This window comes from Scyliorhinus torazame, chromosome 2 (assembly GCF_047496885.1).
Source record: "Scyliorhinus torazame isolate Kashiwa2021f chromosome 2, sScyTor2.1, whole genome shotgun sequence".
In the NCBI taxonomy this organism is placed as follows: Eukaryota; Metazoa; Chordata; class Chondrichthyes; order Carcharhiniformes; family Scyliorhinidae; genus Scyliorhinus; species Scyliorhinus torazame.
The window spans coordinates 268,659,876-268,687,214 of NC_092708.1; the positions used below are offsets into that span (position 1 = coordinate 268,659,876).

Consider the following 27,339-nt stretch of genomic DNA (forward strand, 5'->3'; position numbering starts at 1 on the left):
ACCAATCAATCACTTACCTGCTTCCCAGGGACGTGCTTTGATTGTTTTCTTCATCTGGATGTGGTCTTTCTGCTCTCTCCAAACCCCTTTCCAAACTACTTCACCCACCCCTGCTGTACCATCTCCTGCTTTTGTCATTGTTGTCTCAGGCCTCAGATGCCTGCTCAGTATACCCTTGCCAGTCTCACTCTGCTCTGCTCTCGTGTTGCTGCCTCAGACCGTAGGCACACGCTCTTTATATGCTCACTGACCTTGTTCTGCTCCTGGTCTCTCTGCTGCTTCTGAAGTGTAATCACTGTTCAAATACAGGAAACATAGCTGCCAGTTGTGCAAAATAAGTTTCTATAGACTTGAGTAAGGTAATGGATAATCTATTTTCTTGTCATATCAATTCAGGGATAAACTTTGCCCATGACACTGGGAAGAACTCGCCTGGAGGTCTTCAAGCAGTGCTGTGGAATCATCTACCAGTCAGCAGGTTCCGTTTAATGTCTCATCCAATGTATGACAGCTTCAACAGCGCAGTTCTCCCTCAGATCTGCCTTGGAGTGTCTGACTAGAGTTTGCGCTCAAATCTCTGGCGTAGGATCTGAACCAGCAATTTCTGAATGTCTTCTATCACTCAACCATAACTGACACAGTCTTTTGATTGCTTCAATTCTTTCCAACTACTAATTCATCGGTCCCAAACATTAAATCGGTGTACCCTGGTCCTTGGACCATCAACTAATGGGAACAACTTATCGTTGTCTAGTTAACAAAATCCGACAGAACAAACCTCTATCAGTCGTCCCTCAACCTTTTTGCTCCATGAAGAATATGAAGCAGCAAGACATTATAATTGATCTCCAGTCTGATGGGTGAGCTGAGTTCAGGTGGAGGACCCCAAAGGTTAATTGGTGCCTTTTGTCTTACAGGAAACATAGCTGATCGTTGGATTGCAGCACAAAGCCTGGCTCTCAATGGCGATGACAGCTATCCGGTAGTCAACAGAATCATCCAGCATTTCTTCGAAGCACCAGAAGAAGAGACTTTGAACCAAGTCTGCCTCATCCTGGGCCCGCTCAGTGAGAGGACAGTATGTGAGCTGCAATGTCATAGCATAGCAAATCTCTAGCAAACACAATGTACTACTTTCTCCAGTTCTGCACAATTCATGGTCTCCTCAACGAAATGGAGTCAGAGAGGAAGGTTTGCTTCACAGTGAAGGCATTTTAGTTTTGGAGTGATGGCAAGAGGAGGAAATGTAGACGTTCAAATGGGTAGTAATTCTAGAGACAGCAACCCGAGAAAGATTAAATGTGCAACTGAGTATTAATTCTGGAGACGAACAGGACAGAATGTAGACTTATGACTATAGACTACATATTAATTCGGCAAGGACAATAACAAGAAGGTGGTTAGATGTACAACAGGGTACATCTGTTATTAGAGCGACAGTAATTGGAGGGAGGGTAGACCTGCGACTGGGAGTATTAATTCAGGGAAGATATTAACAAGAGGAAGAGTGAACAAGTAACTGAGAGCATTAATCTTGTGTGCTTCGAGCTATACCGATAATGAATGTCTCAGATTGGTCCACAGTCTGTGCTGTGATGGTTACGTTCTACAGCCATTCAGCCCAACTGGTTTATGCCAGTGTTCACGCTCCATGTGAGCTTTCTCCCATTCTTCTTCAGCTAATCACATCAGCAGAACATCTATTCTTTTCTCCCTCTCATGCTTATCTAGCTTTCCCTTAAATCATTAGCTATTTTCTGAATTATTCCTTGTGGTGACACATCATACACAACCACGTTTCTCCTGAATTCCATGTTAGAATTGTTAGTGAATATCTTTTTTGATTTCTACCTTTTTAGTCTCTCCCACAAGTCGAATCTTTCTTCATGTCTGACTTATCAAACCCTTTCATTATCATAGTACATGGCCTCTTTATGCTTCTAAAATTACCTATTTTGAAATTCATTTGCCAGTTAATGCCAATTTTGAACGTTTCTCAATGTTTTATGTTAAGTGCATCCCCTAATTTGGTGTCATCTGTAAATTTACAAATGTTGTTTCCACCTCCCAAGTCCAAATCATTGATGTAAATTGTGAACAACAGTGGTCCCTCTTTCCACCTATTGTCAATCTCATTAACCTGCGCTCTGGCCAAAATATTTTGCAGTCATGAGGATTGACTCACCAGCTGAAGGTTGGGAACAAACCCACCTCCACTAGACTGAGAAGCTGTGAGCATATTTAATGATTGTCAGTGTGATGAATGATATCTGTATACACATGTACCTTTAATGCATAGGTCCCTTTAAGACCGGGTTTGGAACCCTGTGGGACTCCGCCTCCGGCTCCGCCCCCAGGGAACTGTATATAAGGTTACGTTCAGTGGGCAGCGTGCAGTGAGCACACTTCTCGGCAGCTGTCTGGTTCTCTGGTAATTAAAACCTTTGAATTATCAATCCTCTCTCCTGAATCGTAATTGAGGGTATCTCAATTTAATAACCAGACTACATCAAGGTGGACAGCGGTCTAAAACCGGAGAAGTTCAATTTGGACGCTCGGTCGCAGGAGGCCACTGAAACTTTTAAATACTGGCTCCGGTGCTTTGAGGCCTATCTGAATTCCTCAGAGACTGCAGTAGACGGACCTCGCAAGCTGAGCTTACTACATGCCCGGGTGGGCCACAGACTCTCCTCCGTGATCGAGAAAGCTACGACGTATGAAACAGCAGTCGAAATTCTACAGAAGCGTCTCGTAAAGCCGATAAACGAGGTACACGCCAGACATTTGCTCTTGGCATGCCGCCAGCACTCCGGATAGACGAATACTTGGAGAGACTCACCGCGCTCGCCAGGAACTGCAACCATAAAGAGGTGATGGCAGAAGTCCACATGAACTTACATATTCGTGATGCTTTTGTGTCCGGTATCCGATCCACGTACATACGGCAGCGGCTCCTAGAAGACGGAACGAAGCACCTCCAAGGCACAGTAACGCCTCTCCTCTGGAAGCGGCCCACCATAATCTACGCACATACTCCGCGGACCTTGCAAACCCCTCTCGATCCCCTCCAGACTCAGCCACGCTACAGGCCTGCGCCGCGCGGCGACCCGCTCACACCAGGGGATCCCCATGTTATTTCTGTGGGCAAGGCCAGCACTCACGCCAGCGTTGCCCGGCCCGTTCCGCTATCTGCAACGAATGCGGAAAGAAGGGGTACTTCATATAGGTCTGCCTGGCTGGGCCCACAGGCCAGAATCAAAAGTCTCATCGGGCCCAGAAATCGAACTCCCGGGACCAAAGGCCCCGCAACACGGCTGCGCGGCGTCCGGACACACCTACGTCCGACACGTCATCGGCCTCGTGCGAGTCATGGGGGCGGCCATTTTGGCAGCGGCCATCTTCAAAACCCAACACGTGCGACCGACGGCGGTGGCCATTTTGCGAGTCCAATTCAACTGAGGACTCTGACTGCCCGCAACTAGGAGCGATCACGCTCGATCAATCTCGGCCAAAGCACCTGCGAAACTCAATGATGCAGTTTCAAATCAACGACCGTGACACCCCCTGCCTTTTTGACTCCGGGAGCACGGAGAGTTTTATCCATCCAGACACGGTAAGACGCTGCTCCCTGCGCACCTATCCCGCCTCCCAATCTATCGCCCTCGCATCTGGGTCTCATTCGGTCCAAATCACGGGGTATTGTGTCGCGAACCTCGCTATTCAAGGCGCCAATTACGCTCGTTTTAAACTTTATGTCCTCTCTCACCTCTGCACCCCTCTGCTGCTCGGTCTGGACTTTCAGTGCAGCCACCGAAGCCTGACACTGAAGTTCGGCGGACCACTGCCCCCGCTCACGGTCTGTAGCCTGGCGACACTCAAAGTTGCACCACACCCCCTCTTCGCGAACCTCACTCCCGACTGTAAGCCCGTCGCCACCAGGAGTCGGCAGTACAGTGCCCAAGACATGACTTTCATCAAGTCAGAGGTTCAGCGGCTACTAAAAGAAAGGGTCATAGAGGTTAGCAATAGCCCTTGGCAGGCACATGTACTGGTAGTCCGCTCCGGAGAAAAACAACGTTTGGTGGTGGACTGTAGTCAGACCATAAACCGCTTTACGCAACTCGATGCGTACCCACTTCCCCGCATAGCAGAAATGGTAAACCAAATCGGCCAGTATCAAGTATTCTCCACGGTCAACCTAAAATCTGCCTATCATCAACTCCCTATCCACCCAGAGGTCCGCCCCTATACGGCCTTCGAAGCAGCCGGTCGGCTCTTCCACTTCCTCAGGGTCCCTTTTGGCGTCACAAACGGAGTCTCCGTTTTCCAAAGGGCAATGGATCAAATGGTGGACCAGTACGGCTTACGGGCTACATACCCGTACTTGGACAACGTCACCTCTGCGGCCATGACCAGCAGGACCACGACGCAAACCTGAGGAAGTTCCTCCAGACCGCCTGGGCCCTCAATCTGACATACAATAAAGAGAAATGCGTGTTCCACACAACCCGGCTAGCCATCCTCGGCTACGTCATGGAAAACGTGGTTCTAGGCCCAGACCCCGACCGCATGCGCCCCCTTAAGAAACTTCCCCTCCCCTGTAGCCTCAAGGCACTCAAACGGTGCCTGGGGCTCTTTTCCTATTATGCCCAGTAGGTTCCCAGATATGCGGACAAAGCCCACCACCCATTAAGACCGAACTTGTAATTCCACTTCACCCCCGACGGACTTTGCGTTTTTTTTTAAACAGGGGGTGAATGTGATGAATGATATCTGTATACACATGTACCTTTAATGCGTAGGCCCCTTTAAGACCGGCTTTGGAACCCTGGGGGACTGTATATAAGGTTACGTTCAGTGAGCAGTGTGCAGTGAGCACACTTCTCGGCAGCTGTCTGGTTCTCTGGTAATTAAAGCCTTTGAATTATCAACCTTCTCTCCCGAGTCGTAATTGAGGGTATCTCAGTCAGGTAGAGAATGTAGTTAAGAACCATGGTGAATACAGAAGGATCAGAAGGGAGGTGAAAAGGCAAATAAGAGGAGCGAATAGGGATTATGAGAAAGGACTGGCAGCCAACACAAAAAGGAATCGCAAAGTCTTCTATAGGCATATAATAGTAAAAGGGTGGCAAAAGGAAGAGTAGGGCCGATTAGGGACCAAAAAGGGAATTTACACATGAAGGCACGGGGCATGGCTGAGGTGTTAAATGAATACTTTGCATCTGTCTTCACTAAGGAATGTGATGCCGCCAGCGGCTGTGGATTGCGATAGTGGGGTGGAGTCCTCTCAGTTCAATAACTCACAGTTGTCCAGATACAATATAACGGCGAAGGTTTATTTACAGGTCTTCAGACACTCATGAGAACAGAAAAAGGAAGTGAACATCTAGCTCTTCCTGGAGCCTAACATTACGCACGATTCTGCACACAGCAAATCCTTCAATCTTTAAGTCAGCTTCTTCTCCAGCAGGCCTCTGCTTTCTGCTTATATAGCCTGATCAGGCTACAAAGCTGATCCTCATTGCATTGATTTCTCATTAGTCTGTCACGTGAAGTCCTGTGGTCATCTTGGTCAGGAAGACTCTGTTCAGAAACTGGAGGATAGTAAGAGGGAAATACTGCCCTTCCAGCACACAGCCCCCTGCTGGCACCACAGGAAGCAAATGCTACTCAGAACACGGTGACGGTGGAGGAAACTCTGTCACTAGAAGGGGTCAAAATAGATAAGGGGGAGGATAAACTTTTGGTACTTAATGTTGACAAGGCACCAGGACCGGATGAAATGCATCCAATATGATATTGAAGGAAGTAAGAGCAGAAATTGCTGGGGTACTGACCATAATCTTTCAGTCTTTCCTAGACTCAAGGGAGGAGCCAGAGGATTGGAGAATTGCAAACATTATGCACTTGTTCAAAAAAGGCTGCAAGGAGGAGCCCAGCAATTTTCAGTTTAACTCCAGTGGTGGGGAAGTTTCGAGAAACAATTAGCGCCATAGAGCTTTGCAGCATAGAGAGAGGCCCTTCAGCCCATTGTGTATGTGCTGACCATCAAGCACCTATCTACTCGCATCCCATTTTCCAGTACTTGGTATTTGAAGTGCTCATCTAAATGCTTTAATGTTTTTTAAAAATATATTTTTATTAAGGTCTTTGAAAATTTTTATAATAATAACAATAACAATGACATAAGCATGGTATAATAAACATTTCCACCCCCATCCCAATCTTCACACACCCCAACCATAAAACAACAATCCGGCCCTCTTTCCCCCCCCCCCTCGGAATACAGCATCTGCTGAAATTTTCCCCGAGAAAGTCGACGAACGGCTGCCACCTCCGGGTGAACCCTAACATTGACCCTCTTAAGGTGAACTTTATCTTCTCGAGACTGAGAAACCCAGCCATGTCACTAAGCCAGGTCTCTACACTCGGTGGCTTCATTAACGTCTCCGGGCTACCAGGGAGGCAAAGGCCAAGATGTCGGCCTCTTTTGCCCCCTGAACGCCCGGCTCTTCCGACACTCCAAAGATCGCTACCTCCGGACTTGGCACCACCCGTGTTTTTAGTACCGTGGACATTGCCTTAGCAAAACCCTGCCAAAACCCTCCAAGCTTCGGGCATGCCCAAAACATGTGGAGATGATTTGCTGGGCTTCCCGCGCACCTTGCACACCTATCCTCTACCCCGAAAAACTTGCTCATCCTAGCCGCTGTCATGTGTGCCCGGTGGACTACCTTAAATTGTATCAGGCTAAGCCTGGCGCACGATGAGGAGGTATTAACGCTGCTTATGGCATCCGCCCATACACCCGCCTCTATCTCTCCTCATAGATCGTCCTCCCACTTGCCCTTAAGCTCCTCCACCGGAATTTCCTCCTCCTCCGAAAGCTCCTGGTAAATATCTGAAACCTTCCCCTCTCCCACCCAGGTACTGGAAACTACTCTATCCTGTATCCCCAGTGGCGGCATCAGAGGAAACGCCGGCACCTGTTTTCTCAGGAAGTCTCGCACCTGCAAATACCTGAAACCATTCCCTGCTGGTAATTCAAATTTATCCTCCAAGGCTTTCAAGCTGGGAAAGCTCCCGTCTATAAATAGATCCCCCATCCTTTTAATTCCTGCGCTTTGCCATCTCCGGAACCCACCATCTAGCCTACCCGGTACAAACCGATGATTATTATAAATCGGGGTCCAAACCGATGCTCCCTCCATTCTCTTATATCTCCTCCACTGCCCCCAGATTCTCAGAGTCGCCACCACCATCGGACTTGTGGAGTATCGGGCCGGCGAGTATGGAAGAGGTGCCATTATCAGTGCTCCCAAACTGATGTCTTTACACAACGCCGCCTCCATCCACTCACACACCCACTTTCTAATCATTATTAGCCCCCCAGTAGTAATTGTGGAAGTTTGGCAGCTCCCCCCCCCACCCACCCGACTACGCTCCAGCAACACTTTCTTCACTCGCGGGGTTTTACCCGCCCACACAAAGCCCAAAATAACCTTATTCACCCGCTTGAAAAAGGCCTTGGGGATGAAGATGGGGAGGCACTGGAAGACAAACAGAAATCTGGGGAGGACCGTCATTTTCACGGTCTGTACCCTCCCCGCCAGTGATAGCGGGAGCATGTCCCATCTCTTAAAGTCCCCTTTCATTTGTTCTACCAGCCGGGATAGGTTTAACTTGTGCAGTGCCTCCCATTCTCGGGCCACCTGGATTCCCAGATACCAAAAGCTCTTTCCTACCATTCTAAGCGGCAGCTCTCCCAGTCTCTTCTCCTGTCCTCTTGCCTGGATCGCAAACATCTCGCTTTTCCCCATGTTCAATTTATACCCTGGAAAATTGCCAAATTCCGCCAGGATTCGCATTACTTCCCCCATCCCCTCCAATGGGTCTGAAATATACGTAGGTCATCTGCGTAAAACGAGACCCGTGCTCCACCCTCCCCCTAACCAGCCCTTTCCAGTTCCTAGAGGCTCTTAACGCCATGGCCAATGGCTCTATGGGCAGAGCAAATAGTAACGGGGAGAGGGGGCACCCTTGCCTCGTCCCACGGTGTGTTTAAAATACCCCGACCTCAGCCGGTTCGTACACACACTTGCTACTGGTGCCTGATAGTGCAACCGCACCCAGTCAATAAAGCCCTCACCAAACCCAAACCTTCCCAGCGCCTCCCACAGGTAATTCCAGTCCAGCTGATCAAAAACCTTCTCCACATCCATTGCTACCACCACCTCCGCCTTCTCTCCTTCTGAGGGCATCATAATAACATTCAAAAGCCTTTGACTATTGGCCTTGAGTTGCCTGCCCTTTACAAATCCTGTCTGGTCTTCCCCTATCACCCCTGGGACACAGTCCTCTATCCTTGTGGCCAGTATCTTAACCAGCAGTTTGGCGTCTGATGCGATCATCAATTCACTCGAGACAAGAGTAAAAGTAAACCGTGGCTTTAATGAACTTAGAACAGTGCCTGCCTGCGACTGGTACAATACTGTGCGCCACCTACAGGTCGACTGCTCTTTATACCCCCCCTCAAGGGGGGGAGCCATGGGCGGAGCCCATACGTGTCCCAACATGTTCCCCTATGGATGATGCCATACAATGGCGCATAGGTGGAGCCCACAAGGGCAACAACATAGCATTGTTGCAAATACAAGGCAAAGCATGGTACTGATACAATGGTGGATTATTGGTATAATACATTCACCACATTCACCCCCTGTTTAAAAAAATGAAGTCCGGCGGGGGTGACGCGTTCATACATTCAGCCGGTCCGGCGCATGGATTGTGCGCTGTGATCGCTGAAGCTCTGGCGTCGGTGCTGGCCCGGGTGTCGAAGACATCTGTGCTGGCATTGGTAGTGGGGGCACCGGTGCGGGTACCGACGTGGACTCCGGGAGCGTCTCTTCTGGAGCTTCATTCCTGTGGACCAGTGAAGGGGGAATGGCGGGCGGGTGCCACAAAGGGGCGGGGGTGCTGATCATGGTAGGTTGGGCTGGATATAGTGGAGGGGCGGTAGTGGTGGTGGTGGTGGAACCAGAGGCGTCAGGTCCCGGAGGGAAACCGTATCTTGTCGGCCATCGGGGTGTTCGATATAAGCGTACTGGGGGTTTGAGTGTAGGAGCTGGACCCTCTCTACCAAGGAATCTCCTAAGGAAAACAAATAGGCGGTCATGAGGGGTCTTGTTTGTGGCCGTGCAAAGTAGGGACCTAATAGAGTGGAGCGCATCGGGGAGGACCTCCTGCCAGTGAGAAAGTGGGAGATTCCTGGACCTCAGGGTCAGTAGGACGGTCTTCCAGACCGTCGCATTTTCCCTCTCCACCTGCCCGTTTCCCCTGGGTTTATAACTGGTAGTCCTGCTCGAGGCGATGCCCTTACTGAGCAGGTACTGACGCAGTTCGTCGCTCATGAACGACGAGTCCCGGTCGCTGTGGACATAATTGGGGAAACCAAACAGGGTGAAGACACTATGTCGGGCTTTAATGACGGTGGACATGGTCATGTCGGGGCAAGGAATTGCAAAGGGGAAACAGGAGAACTCATCAATAATATTGAGGAAATATGTATTGAGGTTATTGGAGGGGAGGGGCCCTTTGAAATCGATACTGAGGTGCTCAAAGGGCCGGGATGCCTTTACCAGGTGGGCCTTATCTGGTCGATAGAAGTGCGGCTTACACTCCGCACAGATTTGGCAGTCCCTGGTCACAGCTCTGACCTCCTCGGTGGAGTAGGGCAGGTTGTTGACCTTGATATAGTGGATAAGCCGGGTGACCCCCGGGTGGCAGAGGTTATCGTGGATAGCCCGTAGTCGGTCATCTTGTGCACTGCCACATGTGCCGCGGGACAGGGCATCTGGGGACTCGTTGAGCTTCCCAGGACGATATACTATATTGTAGTTATAGGTGGAGAGTTCGATCCTCCATCTCAAGATCTTATCGTTCTTGATTTTACCCCGCTGCGTATTGTCGAACAAGAAGGCTACTGATCATTGGTCGGTGACGAGGGTAAACCTCCTACCAGCGAGGTAGTGCCTCCAGTGCCGTACGGCTTCCACGATGGATTGGGCTTCTTTTTCGACCGAGGAGTGTCGAATATTAGAGGTGGTGAGGGTGCACGAAAGAAACGCCACCAGTCTGCCTGCTTGATTGAGGGTAGCGGCGAGAGCGACATCTGATGCGTCGCTCTCCACCTGGAAGGGGACGGACTCATCCACCGCACACATCGCGGCTTTGGCGATGTACGCCTTGATGCAGCCGAAGGCCTGGCGGACCTCAGTTGCCAGTGGAAAGATGGTGGCCTTGATTAGTGGGTGGGCTTTGTCCGCATAGTTGGGGATCCACTGGGCATAATACGAAAAGAACCCGAGGCACCTCTTCAGGGCCTTGGGGCAGTGAGGGAGAGGGAGTTACAGGAGGGGGCGCATACGGTCAGGGTCGGGCCCTAGGACCCCGTTCTCCACGACATAGCCGAGGATGGCTAGACTGGTCATGCTTAAAACGCATTTCTCCTTGTTGTAGGTGAGATTGAGAGTGTGGGCGGTTTAGAGACATCGGTGGAGGTTGGCGTCATGGTCCTGCTGATCATGGCCGCAGATGGTGACATTGTCCAAGCGCGGAAATGTGGCCTGCAGCCCGTACTGGTCCACCATTCGGTCCATTGTTCTTTGGAACACCGAAACCCCGTTCGTGACGCCAAAGGGGAGCCGGAGGAAGTGGAAAACGCGGCCGTCTGCCTCAAAAGCCGTGTAGTGGGGGTCCTGCAGGCGGATTGGGAGCTGGTGGTATGCAGACTTCAGATCCACCGTGGAGAACATATCTGCAATTCGGGGAAGGGGGTACGCATCGAGTTGCGTGTACCGGTTTATGGTTTGGCTGTAATCAACAACCATCCGGAACTTTTCCCCGGTCTTGATGACCACCACCTGAGCTCGCCAGGGGCTATTGCTGGCCTCGATGACTCCCTCCCGCAAGAGACGCTGGACCTCGGACCTAATAAAAGTCCTGTCCTGTATGCTATACCACCTGCTTCTAGTGGCGACTGGTTTGCAGTCGGCGGTGAGGTTTGCGAAGAGTGAGGGAGGGTCGACTTTTAGGGTCACGAGGCTGCATATGGTGAGTGGGGGCAGGGCCCCCCCGAACTTCAGGGTTAGGCCCCTGAGGTTGCATTGGAAATCGAGTCCCAATAGGAGAGGAGCGCAGAGGTCTGGGAGCACATATAATTTAAAGTTTGCGTACTCGGAGCCTTGTATTGCTAGGGTTGCGGTAGTGCATCCTTGGATTTGCACCGAGTGCGACCCAGAGGCGAGGGAGATGGTTTGGTGCACCGGGAAAATTGGGAGCGAGCAGCGTCTTACCATGTCCGGGTGAATGAAGCTCTCTGTGCTCCCAGAGTCGAAATGGCAAGGCGTCTCGTGCCCGTTAACCCGGATGGTCATCATGGGGTCCGGAGGTGCTTGGGACGCGACTGGTCCAGGGTGACCGCGCTGAGTTGCCGGCGTGGTCGGAGGTGCTGGGGAGCTCCGCGATGGCTGCCCATGTTGATCGTACGAGTCGAGCGGCATAGCAGATGATGGCCAAGATGGCGGCCCCCGTTGGTCGAGCGTGGCAGGCGGCGAGGAAGATGGTGTCCAAGATGGCGGTCCCCATGATCGCACGTGGTTGGCCGCGTGGGGGAGGATGGCTAAATGGCGGCCCCTCGTGAGTCGCATGTGCTGTGAGGATTGGAAGATGGCGGCTCCCACTGATAGCACGAGGCTGATGAGGGGGGCGGAGTCGGCAGACACGCTGCCACGCTGCGGGGTCTGCGGGCCTGTGAGTCTGAGGATCGGGCCTGTGAGTTAGAGTTCTTAGACCTGGCCAGGCAGACTTTGGCGAAATGTCCTTTTCTCCCGCAGCTGCTGCAGTTCGCGTTACAGGCCGGGCAGTGCTGCCGGGGGTGTTGGGACTGGCCGCAGAAATAGCAGGGTAGCCCCCCATGATGCGCGGGCTGCCGCACGGCACAGGCCTGGGGCAGTCTGTGGTCGGGGGTCCACGAGGGGGTCGCGTGGTCTGCCGGGAACGCGGTAAGCCTCTGGAACGCTACTTCTAGAGAGGAGGCTAACTTTACCGTCTCATCCAGGTCCAGGGCCCCTTTTTTGAGTAATTAGACCGGACTCCCGCCACGTAGACGTCTCGGATGGCGAGTTCCATATGCTGAGTGGCCTGGTAATTGCAGTTGCGTGCGAGGGCTTTGAGGTCGCGAGAGTAGTCATCTAGCGACTCCCCGGGATGCTGGCGGCGAGTGGTGAGGACATGTCGCGCGTAAACCTTGTTCGCGGGCCGTACATAGAGGCATTCGTGCATCACGAGGGCATCTGCGTAGGAGGAGGCCTCGTCGAGTTGAACAGAGATTCGATGGCTCACCCGTGCGTGGAGGAGGCTCAGCTTCTGTTCGTCAGTGACGGAAGGCATGGAGGCAGCTGCGAGATAAGCCTTGAAGCATCGAAGCCAGTGCGGAAATATTTCTTTTGCCTCCGCGGCCTGCGGATCGAGTTCCAGTCGGTCAGGTTTGAGGGCCGATTCCATAGTTGCGTTTAAGTTGATTAAATTGATGCGACATTCAATTCACTCGAGACGAGTAAAAGTAAACCGTGGCTTTAATCAACTTAGAACAGTGCCTGCCTGCGACTGGTACAATACTGTGCGCCACCTACAGGTCGACTGCTCTTTATACCCCCCCTCAAGGGGAGGAGCCATGGGCGGAGCCCATACGTGTCCCAACATGTTCCCCTATGGATGATGCCATACAATGGCGCATAGGTGGAGCCCACAAGGGCAACAGCATAGCATAGCTGCAAATACAAGGCAAAGCATGGTACTGATACAATGGTGGATTATTGGTATAATACATTCACCACAGCGTCCACATTCAGTAGAGAAATCGGCCTGTATGACCCGCATTGCTCCGGATCCTTCTCCAGTTTCAGGATCAATGAAATCGAGGCCTGCGACATTGTTGGGGGGAGGACTCCCTTCTCTCTCGCTTCGTTAAATGTCCTCACCAGCAGTGGGCTCAATATCTCTGAAAACTTCTTACAGTATTCCACCGGATAGCCGTCAGGCCCCGGGGCCTTGCCTGACTGTATGCCCTCCAGCCCCTCGATTATTTCCTCAATTTCAATTGGGGCTCCCAGCCCTTCCACCAGATCCTCATCTACCCTCGGAAACCTCAACTGATCCAAAAACTGCCTCATCTCCTCCACCCCAGCCGGGGGTTCTGACTCATATAATTTACTATAAAAGTCCTTAAACACCTCATTCACCCCACTGGGTCCAGGACAGTATTCCCGTCTCTACTCTTTACTTTACCTATCTCCCTGGCCACCTCCCTTTTCCTGAGCTGGTGTGCTAATATTCTGCTTGCCTTTTCCCTGTCCTCATAAATTGTCCCCCTTGCCTTCCTCAACTGTTCGACCGCTTTCTCTGTGGTCAACAGCCCAAACTCCGCCTGTAACCTCCGCCGCTCCCTCAGTAGCCCCGCGTCCGGGGCCTCCGAGTATCTCCTGTCCACCTGGAGTATCTCCTCAACTAACCTGTTCCTCTCAGCCCGTTCCACCTTTTCTCTGTGGGCCTATATCGAGATTAATTCCCCTCTGACCACTGCCTTCAAAGCTTCCCAGACCGTCGCTGCAGAGACCTCCCCCGTATCATTTGTTTCCAGGTAGTTCTGGATGGACTTGTTAACACGCCCACAGATCGCTTCATCCGCTAGCAACCCCACATCCAGTCTCCAAAGCGGACGTTGCCCTCTCTCCACACTATCCTGTAGATCCACCCAATGTGAGGCATGATCCGACACTGCGACTGCCGAGTACTCAGTATCCACCACCCCCTGTATTAGCGCCCTGCTCAGAACAAAAAAGTCGATGCGAGAGTATACCTTGTGGACATGTGAGAAAAAAGAAAACTCCTTCACCTTGGCCATGCAAACCTCCATGGGTCTACTTCCCCCATCTGTTCCATAAACCCCTTCAATTCCTTTGCCGCAGCCGGCCTCCTCCCTGTCCTGGATTTTGACCGGTCCAATTCCAGATCAATGACTGTGTTAAAATCTCCTCCCATGATCAGGTTATGTGACTCTAAGTCTGGGATCTTACCTTTTTTTTTTAAATTGTTTTTATTCAAGCTTTTTTCAAACAGAATTTTTACATAACTAATAACAGAAAAATAAACGAAAACTATTTAACAAAACTAGGTGGCTGTTATCATTATACAAAAAGAAAATATACATTAAATAGACAGTTCCCCCACCTGAGCCCCCCCCCCCCCCCCCCCCCCCCCCCCCCCCCCGCCATTGCTGCTGCTGCTGACATTTTGCCGCTCCCCTAGAAAGTCAAGGAAAGTTTCCCACCGCCGGGTGAACCCCAGCAAGGACTCTCTCAAGGCAAACTTTATTCGCTCCAGGCTGAGGAACCCAGCCATGTCACTAACCCAGGTCTCCATACTCTGGGGTTTCGAGTCTCTCCACATTAACAAGATCCGTCTCCGGGCTACCAGGGAGGCAAAGGCCAAAACCTCGGCCTCTTTCGCTTCCTGCACTTCCGCATCCTCTGACACCCCAAAGATTGCTATTGTTGGACTCGGTTCACGCGCGTGTCCAAACTCCTGGACATAGCCCTCGCAAAGCCCTGCCAGAATTCTTTGAGCACCAGGCATGCCCAGAACATATGGACATGGTTCGTCGGACTCCCTGAACACCTCGCGCGCCTGTCCTCCACCTCAAAGAACTTGCTCATTCTCGCCGTCGTCATGTGAGCCCGGTGTACCACCTTAAACTGAGTTACGCTGAGCCTGGCACATGATGCGGAAGAATTCACCCTGCCCAGGGCATCAGCCCAAAGGCCCTCATCTAGCTCCTCACCTAGCTCCTCCTCCCACTTGCCCTTCAGTTCCGCCACTGAGGCTTCCTCCGCCTCCTGCAGCTCTTGGTAGATGTCCGACACTTTCCCCTCTCCTACCCAGATGCCAGACACCACCCTGTCCTGTATCCTTCGAGGGGGTAGCAATGGAAATGTCCCCTGTTTTTTGAGAAAGTCGTGGACTTGGAGGTATCTGAAGGCATTTCCCAGGGGCAGGCTGAACTTCTCCTCCAGAGCCTTCAAGCTAGGGAAAGTCCCATCTATAAACAGGTCTCCCAGCCTTGTTGCGGCTCCCAGCCGCACCATTTCCCCTCCTTCCGAGGGCAATGTTTAGGAGCCGCTTGGGATCTTACCTAACACCCGCCTCATAATTTCCACATCGTCCCAATTCGGAGCATATATGTTCACGAGTACCACTCGCACCCCCTCCAGCTTCCCACTCACCATTATGTACCTACCCCCCCCTTGTCTGACACAATTCTCCCTGCCTCGAATGCCACTCGTTTGTTGATCAAGATCGCTACCCCCCTGGTCTTTGAGTCCAGCCCTGAGTGGAATACTTGGCTAACCCACCCCTTCCTCAATCTTGTCTGGTCTGTAACCTTTAGGTGAGTCTCTTGCAGCATTGCCACGTCCGCCTTCAGCCCCCTCAAATGCGCGAGCACGCGAGCCCTCTTGACTGGCCCATTCAACCCTCTGATGTTCCACCTCGCCTACTAGCCATCACCCTTTTTAGGCCAGCCTCTAGCTCGTGCCCTCCGCCTCCTCGAGCCCCCCCTCGGGCATTCGCCGTTCCCGAACTCCATTTGTCCCCCAGTAACAGTTCCTCCCCTGTCAGCAAAGCAGCTCCTCCCCCCTCGCAACAACACTAGAAACCTAACCCCCCAAGTCAAGCTCCAGCTTAACACCCGCTCGCCCCCCACTGTGCTTCTGTGAGTCAGCTGACCCATGCTGACTTGATAACGCCCGACCATGGCACCAAGCAGTCTGTCTCCCCATTGTTCTCTCCCCTCTCCCCCCACTTGGACAAACATATTAAAAGCATCACATTCCCCAGTAAACAAACATCAGAAAAAACAGTGAAGAAACAGCCAATTTAGAGAAAAAAAAACATTCCAAAACAGAACCAGCCCCAAAAACCACCCCCCTCTAACCAGCTCCCTGCAAGACAAAGTTACCTTTAGCCATCCAAACGGCCCCTTATTACACATAGCACTACTTATACAGCCCAGCACAACAAATCGGCACCACAGGACTCTCCAAGGCTTCAGTGTCTTTTTGTTCGCTTCCAGCCTCTTTCCTTTAATAAAAGTCCATACTTCGTCTGGTGTTTCGAAGTAGAAGTCCCGTTCCTCATGTGTGACCCACATGGGCTGGGTACAACATCCCGAACTTCATCCTGTTCTTAAAGAGGGATGTTTTTGCCCGATTAAACCCAGCTCGCCTCTTGGCGAAATCCGCGCCCAGGTCCTGATAAATGCGCAGCTCACAATTCTCCCACTTGCTGCTCCGTTCTTTCTTGGCCCACCGCAGAACGTGTTCCTTGTCCAGGAATCAGTGAAAGCTTACCACCATCGCCCTCGGTGGCTTCTTCGCGAGGGCTCTGTGCGCTCTATCCACTTCCAGGGGCCAAGGGAACGCCTCAGCCCCATCAACTTCTCCAACATGTCCGTCACATAAGCCCTCGCATCCGATCCCTCACTGTCTTCAGGGAGGCCGACAATTCTAAGATTCTGCCTCCTGGAAATGTTCTCCAGGTCTTCCAGCTTCTCCTGCATTCTTTTCTGGCGGTCTCCGTGGGTCTCTTGATTCTGCACCACCTGATCAATCGAAGCCTTAATCAGGTCAGCTTGGCGAAACAATCTTCAAAAAACTTCACCAGCTGCTCCGTCGACCGCTGTGCCGTCTCCCCGCGGCCCTTGCTCTCCGCCATGCTTTCCCGTGTTACCAGCTCTGCTCATGTCTTCCGTGTTTTCTCACACGGCCACTTCTGGTCCAATTCTCCATACACCGGAGGAGGGTTTCTTTTCACTGTCTCACTCTTCACTGATTTATCCCATAAAATCCGGGAAAAAACAGGGATAAAAGGTCCAAATGTCCGTCACAGGCAGGAGCTATCAAATGTGAGACCTACTCTTCCATGGCCGCCACCGGAAGTCCCATGCAGCTTAAATATTATGAGCGTTCCTGCCTCTAACACTCTTTCACCACATTTTGGGTGAAAAAACATTTTTCCTTAAAACCCCTCTAAATCTCCTGTCCCTTGCCTTAAATCTATGCCCCTTGGTTATTAATTCTTCCTATGTACCTTATCTATGTCCTTCATAATTTTGTGCTCTTCAATCAGGTCCTCCCCCAGCCTTCTCTATTCTAAAGAATACAACCCCAGGTGGAATACAACCCCAGGTAGCCTAGCCAGCCTAGGTTTCAGGGATAAGAAACTTCAGTTATGAGGTTAGATTGGAGAAGTTGGAACTGTTCTTCTTGGAGAGAAGAAGGCCAAGAGGAGATCTGATAGAGGTGTTCAAAATCATGAGGAGACTGGACAGGATAGATAGGGAGAAACTATTCCCACTTGGAAAGAGGGCAAGGGGGCACAGATTTAAGTGATTTGCAAAAGCAGCAAATGCAATGTGAGAAAGCCTTTTTCACACAGCAAGCGGTTTGAGCCTGGGATGCACTGCCTGTAAGTGTGGTGGAGGCAGGCCAATTGAGGCACTCAAGGGTATTATATGATTATTTGAATAGAAATAATGTGCAGGGTTGTGGGGAAAAGGCAGAATAATGGTACTAAGTCATAATGCTCATTTGCTCAGTTGTTAAACAAGTGTTTCCATTTATCTATATTTAAAAATTCAATTCCTAAACGTTGTTATTTTCTAAAACGTATAACGTTAAATGTTCCCAACACTTCAAAATGCCTGGAAATCATGAGACAGAGATCAGGGAAGGGATTTTAAGAATATAGGTTGACCTTGGGATTCATTTAATCTACAAATTTAACTACTGTGGAAAGCTCTTTCAGATTACTGCCAATTCTGAGTTTGTCACCACCCATGCGCTAGCAGTTGCCACACTCTGAAAAGTCTCTGTTCATCACTTAAATACAGTTAACTGCCAACAACATCACAGGATCACAGGGAAATTTAAGTGGGACAGACCTTATCCCTGCTGGCTGCTGCTCTTGAAGTTATTCTCAGCTCCTCCGGACCTGGATCTCCTCCCATCCTCAATACTGGCTTTCCATCACCCTCCACACTTTCTTTTTGCCCCAGAGGATGTCGAATGGTTAGGACTTATAGACTCATTATCTAGAATCACTGCTCCTCGACCTCCAACAAAGGGTTCCTCCCTCCTGCCTTGCTGCTCTCCCAATCATTGACTCAGTCTCTGGAGGAGCATGAGGGAGGGATCCTGTGATTGGAGGAGCTGGAGCAGCGAGCGTGGGAAAGACTGAATCTGTGGTTGGAGGAACACCTGGTCACAGATTTGGTCTTTCCCAATGCTCGCTGCTCCGCCAATCAAACTCTGCATTATTTATTTTCCAGCTCTATCTGCGAATCCTGCACCTGACACTGTTCAGCTATAATGTAAGCTAATAGCAGTTGGCTCGTTGGTCTAGGGGTATGATTTTTGCTTAGGGGTTTCCATTCCTATAATGTAAACTAATATGAGGTGGGGGGGGGGGGGTGACTTTTCTTGAATTTTTTGCTCTATCTTTGATTTGTGCGGACTATTTGTAAGATTTAGAGGGTGAATTTGCCTGCCTCCCCTCTGTGTTCTGAACTCTGTATAGATACTACCAGGTTATAGGTTAGAAATGGAACAAAACTCTCTCCATACTGTTGCAATCAAATACTCCCATGGCAATTACAGCATGAGTTAGATACAGAATAAAACTCCACACTCCCACAAAATATTCTGACACATTTTTGCTGACATTTGATTTTTTTAAATTAATTTAGGGGATGTGGGTGTTGCTGGTTAGGCCAGCATTTATTGCCCATCCCTAGTTTCCCTTCAGAAGGTTGTGGTGAGTTGCCTTCTTGAACCGCTGCAGACCTTGAGGTGTAGGGTAACCAGGGTCTAGGTATTTGGTAAAGCTACTCTGTGTTTATAACCCGACCAGACTCTGGTGCAGTTCATACTGGCAAAGTACCTGAATAGCCGCAATTGGAAAGAAAAGGTGCTGGCATGCAAGGTCCTCTCCTGCTTGCGTGGATCACTTAACAAGGTAAGTCTGAGTTCAATTCTAAAATTGATTGCATATTCTAGCCCTCTACTAGGGCAGGATTTGAAAGCTTGCTCCCTGTTTGTATTGTCCCAGTACGATTTGGGGATTTTGCAGATGATCAGAGCCCCAAACAGGCATATGACCAACCTGCTAAGGCGGTGTTTGTTGTCTGAAGATCAATTTGTCTCACAATGTGAATGTTTTTGAACTTCTTCTATCAGCACTCAAGCACCAATCCCAGAATGAGAGCCTGCAGAGCAGCTTGGTAATCTGAGTAATTCAGGTTTAAAACATCATCCCTCCCAGGAAGCTGTCTCTACTCCGAACATCAGTGTGTTTTACTGGGTTTTGTCACCCTTTGTAAATCTTGCCTCTTTATCGCAACGTTCACAGCTCTTTTTTTTAAATTTTAGAGTACCCAATTATTTTTTTCCAATTAAGGGCACTTTAGCGTGGCCAATCCACCTAGCCTGCACATCTTTGAGTTGTGGGGCTGAAACCCACGCAGACACGGGGAGAATGTGCAAACTCCACACAGACAGTGACCCGGGCTGGGATCGAACCCGGATCCTCAGCGCCGTAGGCAGCAGTACTAACCATTGCGCCACCGTGCTGCCTTGCAACATTCATTTTTTTTTAAAAAATATTTTTATTGAAGCATTTGCAAAATTTTTATAACAATAATAACATAAACATCAACATGGTAAACTAGACATTTCCCACCCAACCTCTTCTGTACATCCCTTAACCATATTGCACCTACCCGTTTTAATTTCCCCCGAGAAAGTCGACGAACGGCTGCCACCTCCGAGAGAACCCCAGCATTGACCCCCCTCAAAGCAAACTTTATTTTCTCCAGCTTGAGAAACCCAGCCATGTCACTGACCCAAGCCTCCACACTCGGGGGTTTCGAGTCCCTCCACATTAAAAGGATCCGTCTCTGGGCTACCAGGGAGGCAAAGGCCAAAACGTCGGCCTCTTTAACTCCCTGAACTCCCGGGTCTTCTGACACTCCAAAGATCGCTATCTCTGGACTCAGCACCACCCTAGCACCTTGGACATTGCCTTGGCAAACCCCTGCCAGAACCCTCCAAGCTTCGGGCATGCCCAAAACATATGGACATGGTTTGCTGGGCTTCCCGCACACCTCGCACATCTGTCTTCTACCCTGAAAAACTTGCTCAACCTCGCTGCCGTCATGTGTGCCCGGTGCGCCACCTTAAACTGTATTAGACTGAGCCTAGCACATGATGATGAGGAATTAACCCTGCTTAGGGCGTCTGCCCACAGACCCACCTCTAACTCCCCACCTAACTCCTCCTCCCACTTGTGCTTCAGTTCCTCCACCGGGGTTACCTCCGCCTCCAACAACTCCTGATAGATATCCAACACTTTCCCCTCCCCCACCCAGGTACCGGACACTACTCTGTCCTGTATCCCCCGTGGTGGGATCAGCGGGAAAGCCAACACCTGTTTCCTAAGAAAGTCCCGGACTTGTAAATATCTGAAACCATTCCCCGGCGGCAGCTTGAACTTATCCTCCAACGCCTTCAGACTGGGAAAACTCCCGTCTATGAATAGATCTCCCATCCATCGAATTCCTGCCAACTTCGGAACCCGCCATCTATCCTGCCCGGCGCGAATCTGTCGTTGTTGCAAATCGGTGTCCAGGCTGACGCACCTTCTTATACCTCCTCCATTGCCCCCAGATCAAGCCATGAGACTCTAGGTCCGGGATCTTGCCTAACACCCGTCTCATAAATCCCACATCGTCCCGGTTCGGAGCGTATACATTCACAAGCACCACCCGTACACCCTCCAGCTTCCCACTCACCATAATATATCTACCCCCTTATCTGCCACAATTCCTCCAGCCTCAAATGCCACCCGCTTGCTGATCAATATTGCTACCTCCCTGGTCTTTGAGTCCAGCCCAGAGTGGAACACCTGACCAACCCACCCCTTTCTCAATCACGTCTGATCAATAATCTTTAGATGTGTCTCCTGAAGAATTGCTACATCTGCCTTCAGCCCCTTTAAATGCGCGAAAACACGAGCCCTTTCGACCGGCCCATTCAAACCCCTCACATTCCACGTAATCAGCCTGGACAGGGTGCTGCCACCCCCGCCCAACTAGCCATAACCTTTTTTTGGCCCACAAGCAGCCACCGCCCTCTACCTCCCTTTTGTTCCCCAATAACCCCTGTCAGCGAAGCAGCCTCCCCCCCCCCCCCCCCACAACAGCCCCCGAAACCTAATCTCCCAGATCAAGCTAACCGGAAAGCATTTGCTCTTGTCCAAATTCAATCTAAATAGAAATGAGAAGCAGGAAGGAGCCATTTGGTCCTTTAAGCCTGCTCCGCTATTCATTATGATCATGGCTGATCATCAAGTTCAGTATCCTGATCCCCCCCCCCCCCCCACAATATCTCTTTACCCCAGGAGCTAAATCTAATTCCTTCTTGGAATTACATAATGTTTTGGCCTCAACTGCTTTCTGTGGTAGTGAGTTCCACAGATTCACCACTCTCTGGGTGAAGAGACATTTCTCCTCATCTCATTCCTAAAAGGTATACCCCTTATCCCCAAACTATGACCCCTAATTCTGGACTCTTTCACCATTGGGAACATTCTATCTGAATCTACCCTGTCTAATCCTGTTACTACAGTAAGAGGTCTGACAATACCAGGTTAAAGTGCAACAGATTTGTTTCAAATCACTAGCTTTCGGAGCACTGCTCCTTCCTCAGGTGAATGAAAAGGTAGGCTCCAGAAACATATATATAGACAAAGTCAAAGATGCAAGACAATGCTTTAAATGCAAGCATTTGCAGGTAATTAAGTCTTTACAGATCCAGAGAGAGGGGTAATTCCAGGTTAAAGAGGTGTGAATTGTCTCAAGCCAGTTGGTAGGATTTCGCAAGCCCAGGCCAAATGGTGGGGGGGTGAATGTAATGCGACATGAATCCAAGGTCCCGGTTGAGGCCGTACTCATGCGTGCGGAACTTGGCTATAAGGTTCTGTTCAGGGATTCTGCGTTGTCGCTCGTCCTGTTGCTAACTTTTGGTTGGCTCTTAATTCGTAATTTGCTCTGTTTGTTTAACCTTTGCTCTAGAGTTGCCAGGTATCTTTATGATACCACCACGAGGTTCAAGTTGAAGTACTGATCAATAACTCAACACACCAATTAGTAAGATTCAAATCAAAACACATTTATTATACACAGTAAATCACTACTCATGCATAAACTCTACTTTCTAGACTATTCCTATCACTAAAAGGCCTATACTTAGCTTCGGAATATGCCCACCAGTTCAGGGGAACAAATGGCCTTTCATTCAGGTCCTGAGTCTGCAGGATTCAAAAGCTGGTATGGACTTGTAGCTATGAGCGCCTATCTCGTAGCGAGCGTTGACTGGAGACTTACTTGGTTGATGCGGCAGCTTAGACAGGTCACTCTCACGGGTTGATTCAAGTTGCTGAGTGACCCTGGCAAAGAAGACTGATTTGAACTTGGGGGCTTTACTTTATGGTCCCCAGGGGCTTCCCGCCCTTCGGGGCGGACCCTGTACCTGGTTCCAAATGATTGGACTGCGTTCCGATCATTTGGATCGATTTCTCCAATACTGGAGTTGTTCTCTGATCGCTGGGCGGTCCCTAAATGTCCGTTGGCCTTCCTTTGTCTTGGCTCCTGCTGGCGCCGAGGAGTCTGGCTTGGCTTTATTCACCTTGAGTGTTGCAATTGTGCCTTGGAATTGCTCAATGCTATGCAGATGGTTGCTGGTTTCAGTGCTGTCTGGTTTTTTGCAAGTTTCAATACACATGATTTCTGCACTTGCTCAATTTTGCCTGTGTTGGCTGAATTTCCCTTCAGTCTTTGCGGTTCTCCATTTTAAGTCGGGAAGTGGCCAACCCAGGTGGCTACGGTCCTGAAGGCCGCCTTGGAGAATGCTTGCCCGAAGATCAGAGGCTGAATGCCCTTGACTGCTGAAGTGTTCCCCGACTGGAAGGGAACATTCCTGCCTGGCGTTTGTCGCGTGATGTCCGTTCATCCGTTGTCACAGCGTCTGCATGGTCTTGCCAATGTACCACGCTTCGGGACATCCTTTCCTGCAGAGTATGAGGTAGACAACCGACAGAGTACCATTCGTTGTCCAGTATTTCCCCGGAGAAACTACGACATCTTCTTCGGAGTCTTCAGCACGTCATCGATGAAGATGACCATCTTGCCAAGGTCATCCCCACACGCCCACTACTTGTCTCAAACAAACCATTGTTTGCAGCAAACTACCCAGCCTTCAGAACAGTGACCATGACGCCACACAACCCTGCCATGGCAATCTCTGCAAGACGTGCCAGATCAGCGACATGGATACCACCATTACACGTGAGAACACCACCCAGCATGTCTCACCTCCGAACGTCCTCCTTCATTTGTTCAACTAACCGGATCAAATTTATTTTATTTTTTTAAAAAAAATAATATTTATTAAAGTTTTCACAAAATATCAACAACAAAATGTAAAAGGAACCCAGTAGAATTAAGTACAAAACCAAACAAAACAACCCCGTACCCCCCTCCCTCCTATACATAAATAATAAATTAACACCCCGTATTAACACATAGCAAATATATACACCCCGCAGTACAGACAAACAAAAATAAAATAGAACCCCCCCCCCCGGGTTGCTGCTGCTGCTGACCATTGTCTACCGTTCTGCCAGGAAGTCCAAGAACGGTTGCCACCGCCTGAAAAACCGTTGCACCGATCCCCTTAAGGCAAATTTCACCCTCTCCAATTTAATAAACCCCGCCATATCGTTGATCCAGGATTCCACGCTTGGGGGCCGCGCATCCTTCCACTGAAGAAGAATCCTTCGCCGGGCTACCAGGGACGCAAAGGCCAGAATACCGGCCTCTTTCGCCTCCTGCACTCCCGGCTCCCCTGCAACCCCAAACATTGCGAGCCCCCAGCCCGGTCTGAACCTGGATCCTACCACCCTCGACACCGTCCTCGCTATGCCCTTCCAAAATTCCTCCAGCGCTGGGCATGCCCAGAACATATGGGTGTGGTTTGCTGGGCTACCTAAGCACCTAACACACCCGTCCTCACCCCCAAAAAACTGGCTCATCCTTGTCTCGGTCATGTGTGCCCTGTGCAGCACCTTAAACTGTATGAGGCTGAGCCTCGCGCACGAAGAGGAAGATTTCACTCTTCCAAGGGCATCTGCCCACGTCTCCTCCTCAATCTCCTCCCCCCACTTCCCTTTCAGCTCCTCCACCGAGGCCTCCTCCTCCTCCTGCATCACCTGGTATGTTGACGAGATCTTCCCCTCTCCAACCCACACCCCCGAGAGCACCCTGTCCTGTACCGTGCGTGGCAGCAGCAGCGGGAATTCCACCACTTGCCGCCTGGCAAACGCCCTTACCTGTAGATACATAAAGGTGTTCGCTGGGGGGAGCCCGTACTTCTCCTCCAGCTCACCCAGGCTCGCGAACGTCCCATCCACAAACAGGTCCCCCAACCTTCTTATCCCTGCCCTGTGCCACCCTGAAAACCCTCTATCTGTTCTCCCTGGGACAAACTGGTGGTTCCCCCGTATCGTGGTCCACACCGAGGCCCCCACTTCCCCCCTGTGCCGCCTCCATTGCCCCCAGATTTTGAGGGTAGCCGCCACCACCGGGCTCGTGGTATACCTCATTGGACGGAGCGGCAGCGGCGCCGTTGCCAGCCCCTCCAGACCCGTACCCTCACAGGACACCATCTCCAGCCTCTTCCATGCCGCCCCGTCCCCCTCCATCACCCACTTGCGCACCATCGCCGCATTGGCGGCCCAGTACTACCCACAGAGGTTGGGCAGTGCCAGCCCCCCTCCCCCCCCCCCCCCCCCCCCCAATCTCTACTTCGCTCCAGGAACACCCTTCTCACCCTCGGAGTCCCTCGCGCCCACACAAACCCCGTTATGCTCCTGTTGACCCGTCTAAAGAAGGCCTTCGGGATAAGAATGGGGAGGCACTGGAACAGGAACAAAAACCTTGGGAGCACCGTCATCTTGACTGACTGCACCCTACCCGCCAGGGACAGCAGCAACAGGTCCCACCACTTAAACTCCTCCTCCATTTGCTCCACCAGCCTTGTAAAGTTAAGCCTATGCAGGGCCCCCCAGCTCCTGGCCACCTGGACCCCCAAATACCTGAAGCTCCTCTCCGCCCTTTTTAGTGGGAGCTCGCCAATCCCCCTCTCCTAGTCCCCTGGGTGAACTATGAACAACTCGCTCGTCCCCATGTTGAGCTTGTACCCTGAGAAACCCCTTGAACTCCCTGAGGATCCTCATTACCGCTGGCATTCCCCCCACCGGGCCCGCCACATATAGCAGCAAGTCGTCCGCATGGAGCGACACCCTATGCTCATCCCCACCCCGCACCAACCCCCTCCAGTTCCTCGACTCCCTCAGTGCCATAGCCAGGGGTTCAATCGCCAGTGCAAAGAGCAGGGGGGACAGGGGACACCCCTGCCTCATCCCTCGATGCAACCGAAAGTACTCAGACCTCCTCTTGTTCGTGGCCACACTTGCCATCGGGACCTCGTACAACAGCCTAACCCACCTGACGAACCCCCTCCAAACCCGAACCTCTTCAGCACCTCCCAAAAGTACCCCCACTCTACCCTATCGAAGGCCTTCTCAGCGTCCATCGCCACCACTATTTCCGCCTCCCCCTCCCTCGCCGGCATCACAATAACGTCCAGGAGCGTCCGCACATTCGAGTTCAACTGCCTCCCCTTCACGAACCCCGTCTGGTCTTCGTGGACAACATGCGGCACACAATCCTCAAGGCTAAGACCTTCGCCAGCACCTTGGCATCTACGTTTAACAACAAAATCGGCCTGTAAGACCCACACTGCAGAGGATCCTTGTCCCACTTCAGGATCAAGGAGATCAGTGCCCGGGACATCGTCGGGGACAAGGTCCCCCCCCTCCCTTGCCTCATTGAAGGTCCTAACCAGCAACGGGCCCAACAGGTCCACATATTTTTTGTAGAATTCGACCGGGAAACCATCCGGCCCCGGTGCCTTCCCCGCCTGCATGCTTCCTATCCCTTTGGCCAGCTCCTCCAGCCCAATCGGGGCCCCTAATCCCGCCACCAGTCCCTCCTCCACCTTCGGGAACCTCAATTGGTCCAGAAAGTGGCCCATCCCCCCCTCCCTCCCTCCAGTGGGGGCTCGGACCGATACAGTTCCTCACAAAGGTCCCTGGAGACACCATTGATGCCAACCCCACTCCGCACCACACTCCCTCCCCTGTCCTTAACTCCCCCGATCTCCCTAGCTGCGTCCCGCTTCCGAAGCTGATGCGCCAGCATCCGGCTTGCCTTTTCCCCAGATTCATAAATCGCCCCTGGGACTTCCTCCACTGCGTCTCCGCCTTCCTGGTGGTCAACAGGTCGAATTCGGCCTGGAGGCTACGCCTCTCCCTCAACAGTCCCTCCTCCGGCACCTCTGCATACCTCCTGTCTACCCTCACCATCTCCCCCACCAGTCTCTCCCTCTCCCTCTGCTCTCTCCTCTCCTTGTGGGCCCTAATGGAGATCAGCTCTCCCCTAACCAATGCCTTCAGCGCCTCCCAGACCATCCCCACTCGGACCTCCCCGTTATCGTTGGCCTCCAGGTATCTCTCTATGCTTCCTCGGACCCGCTCGCTCACCTCCTCGTCCGCCAACAGCCCCACCTCCAAGCGCCACAACGGGCGCTGGTCCCTCTCCTGCCCCAGTTCCAGGTCTACCCAATGCGGGGCGTGATCCGAAATGGCTATCGCCGAGTACTCTGTATTCTCTACTCTCGCTATCAACGCCCTGCTCATAACAAAAAAGTCGACTCGGGAATAGGCCTTATGAACGTGCGAGAAGAATGAAAATTCCCTTGCAAATCTCCAAGGGACCACCCCTCCCATCTGGTCCATAAACCCCCTCAGCACTTTAGCCGCCGGCCTCCTACCCGTCCTAGACCTGGAGCGATCCAGTGCCAGATCCAACACAGTGTTAAAGTCTCCCCCCCCCCCCCCCCCCCATTATCAGGCCCCCCACTTCCAAGTCCGGGATCCGACCCAACATGCGCCACATAAAACCCGCATCGTCCCAGTTCGGGGCGTACACGTTGACCAGCACCACCCTCTCCCCTTTCAACTTACCACTTACCATTACGTACCTGC

The 27,339-nt window shown here is 51.4% G+C and overlaps 1 protein-coding gene across 1 annotated transcript in view; it reads left to right on the forward strand.

The window, feature by feature from the left end:
* heatr4 (HEAT repeat containing 4) overlaps positions 1 to 27,339 on the forward strand; it is a 264,817-nt gene that overhangs the window by 152,104 nt on the left and 85,374 nt on the right. The window contains exons 8-9 of the mRNA XM_072487079.1: positions 918 to 1,078; positions 19,027 to 19,131. Of these exons, the coding sequence (XP_072343180.1) occupies positions 918 to 1,078; positions 19,027 to 19,131 (266 nt within the window). The remainder of the gene's footprint in view (positions 1 to 917; positions 1,079 to 19,026; positions 19,132 to 27,339) is intronic.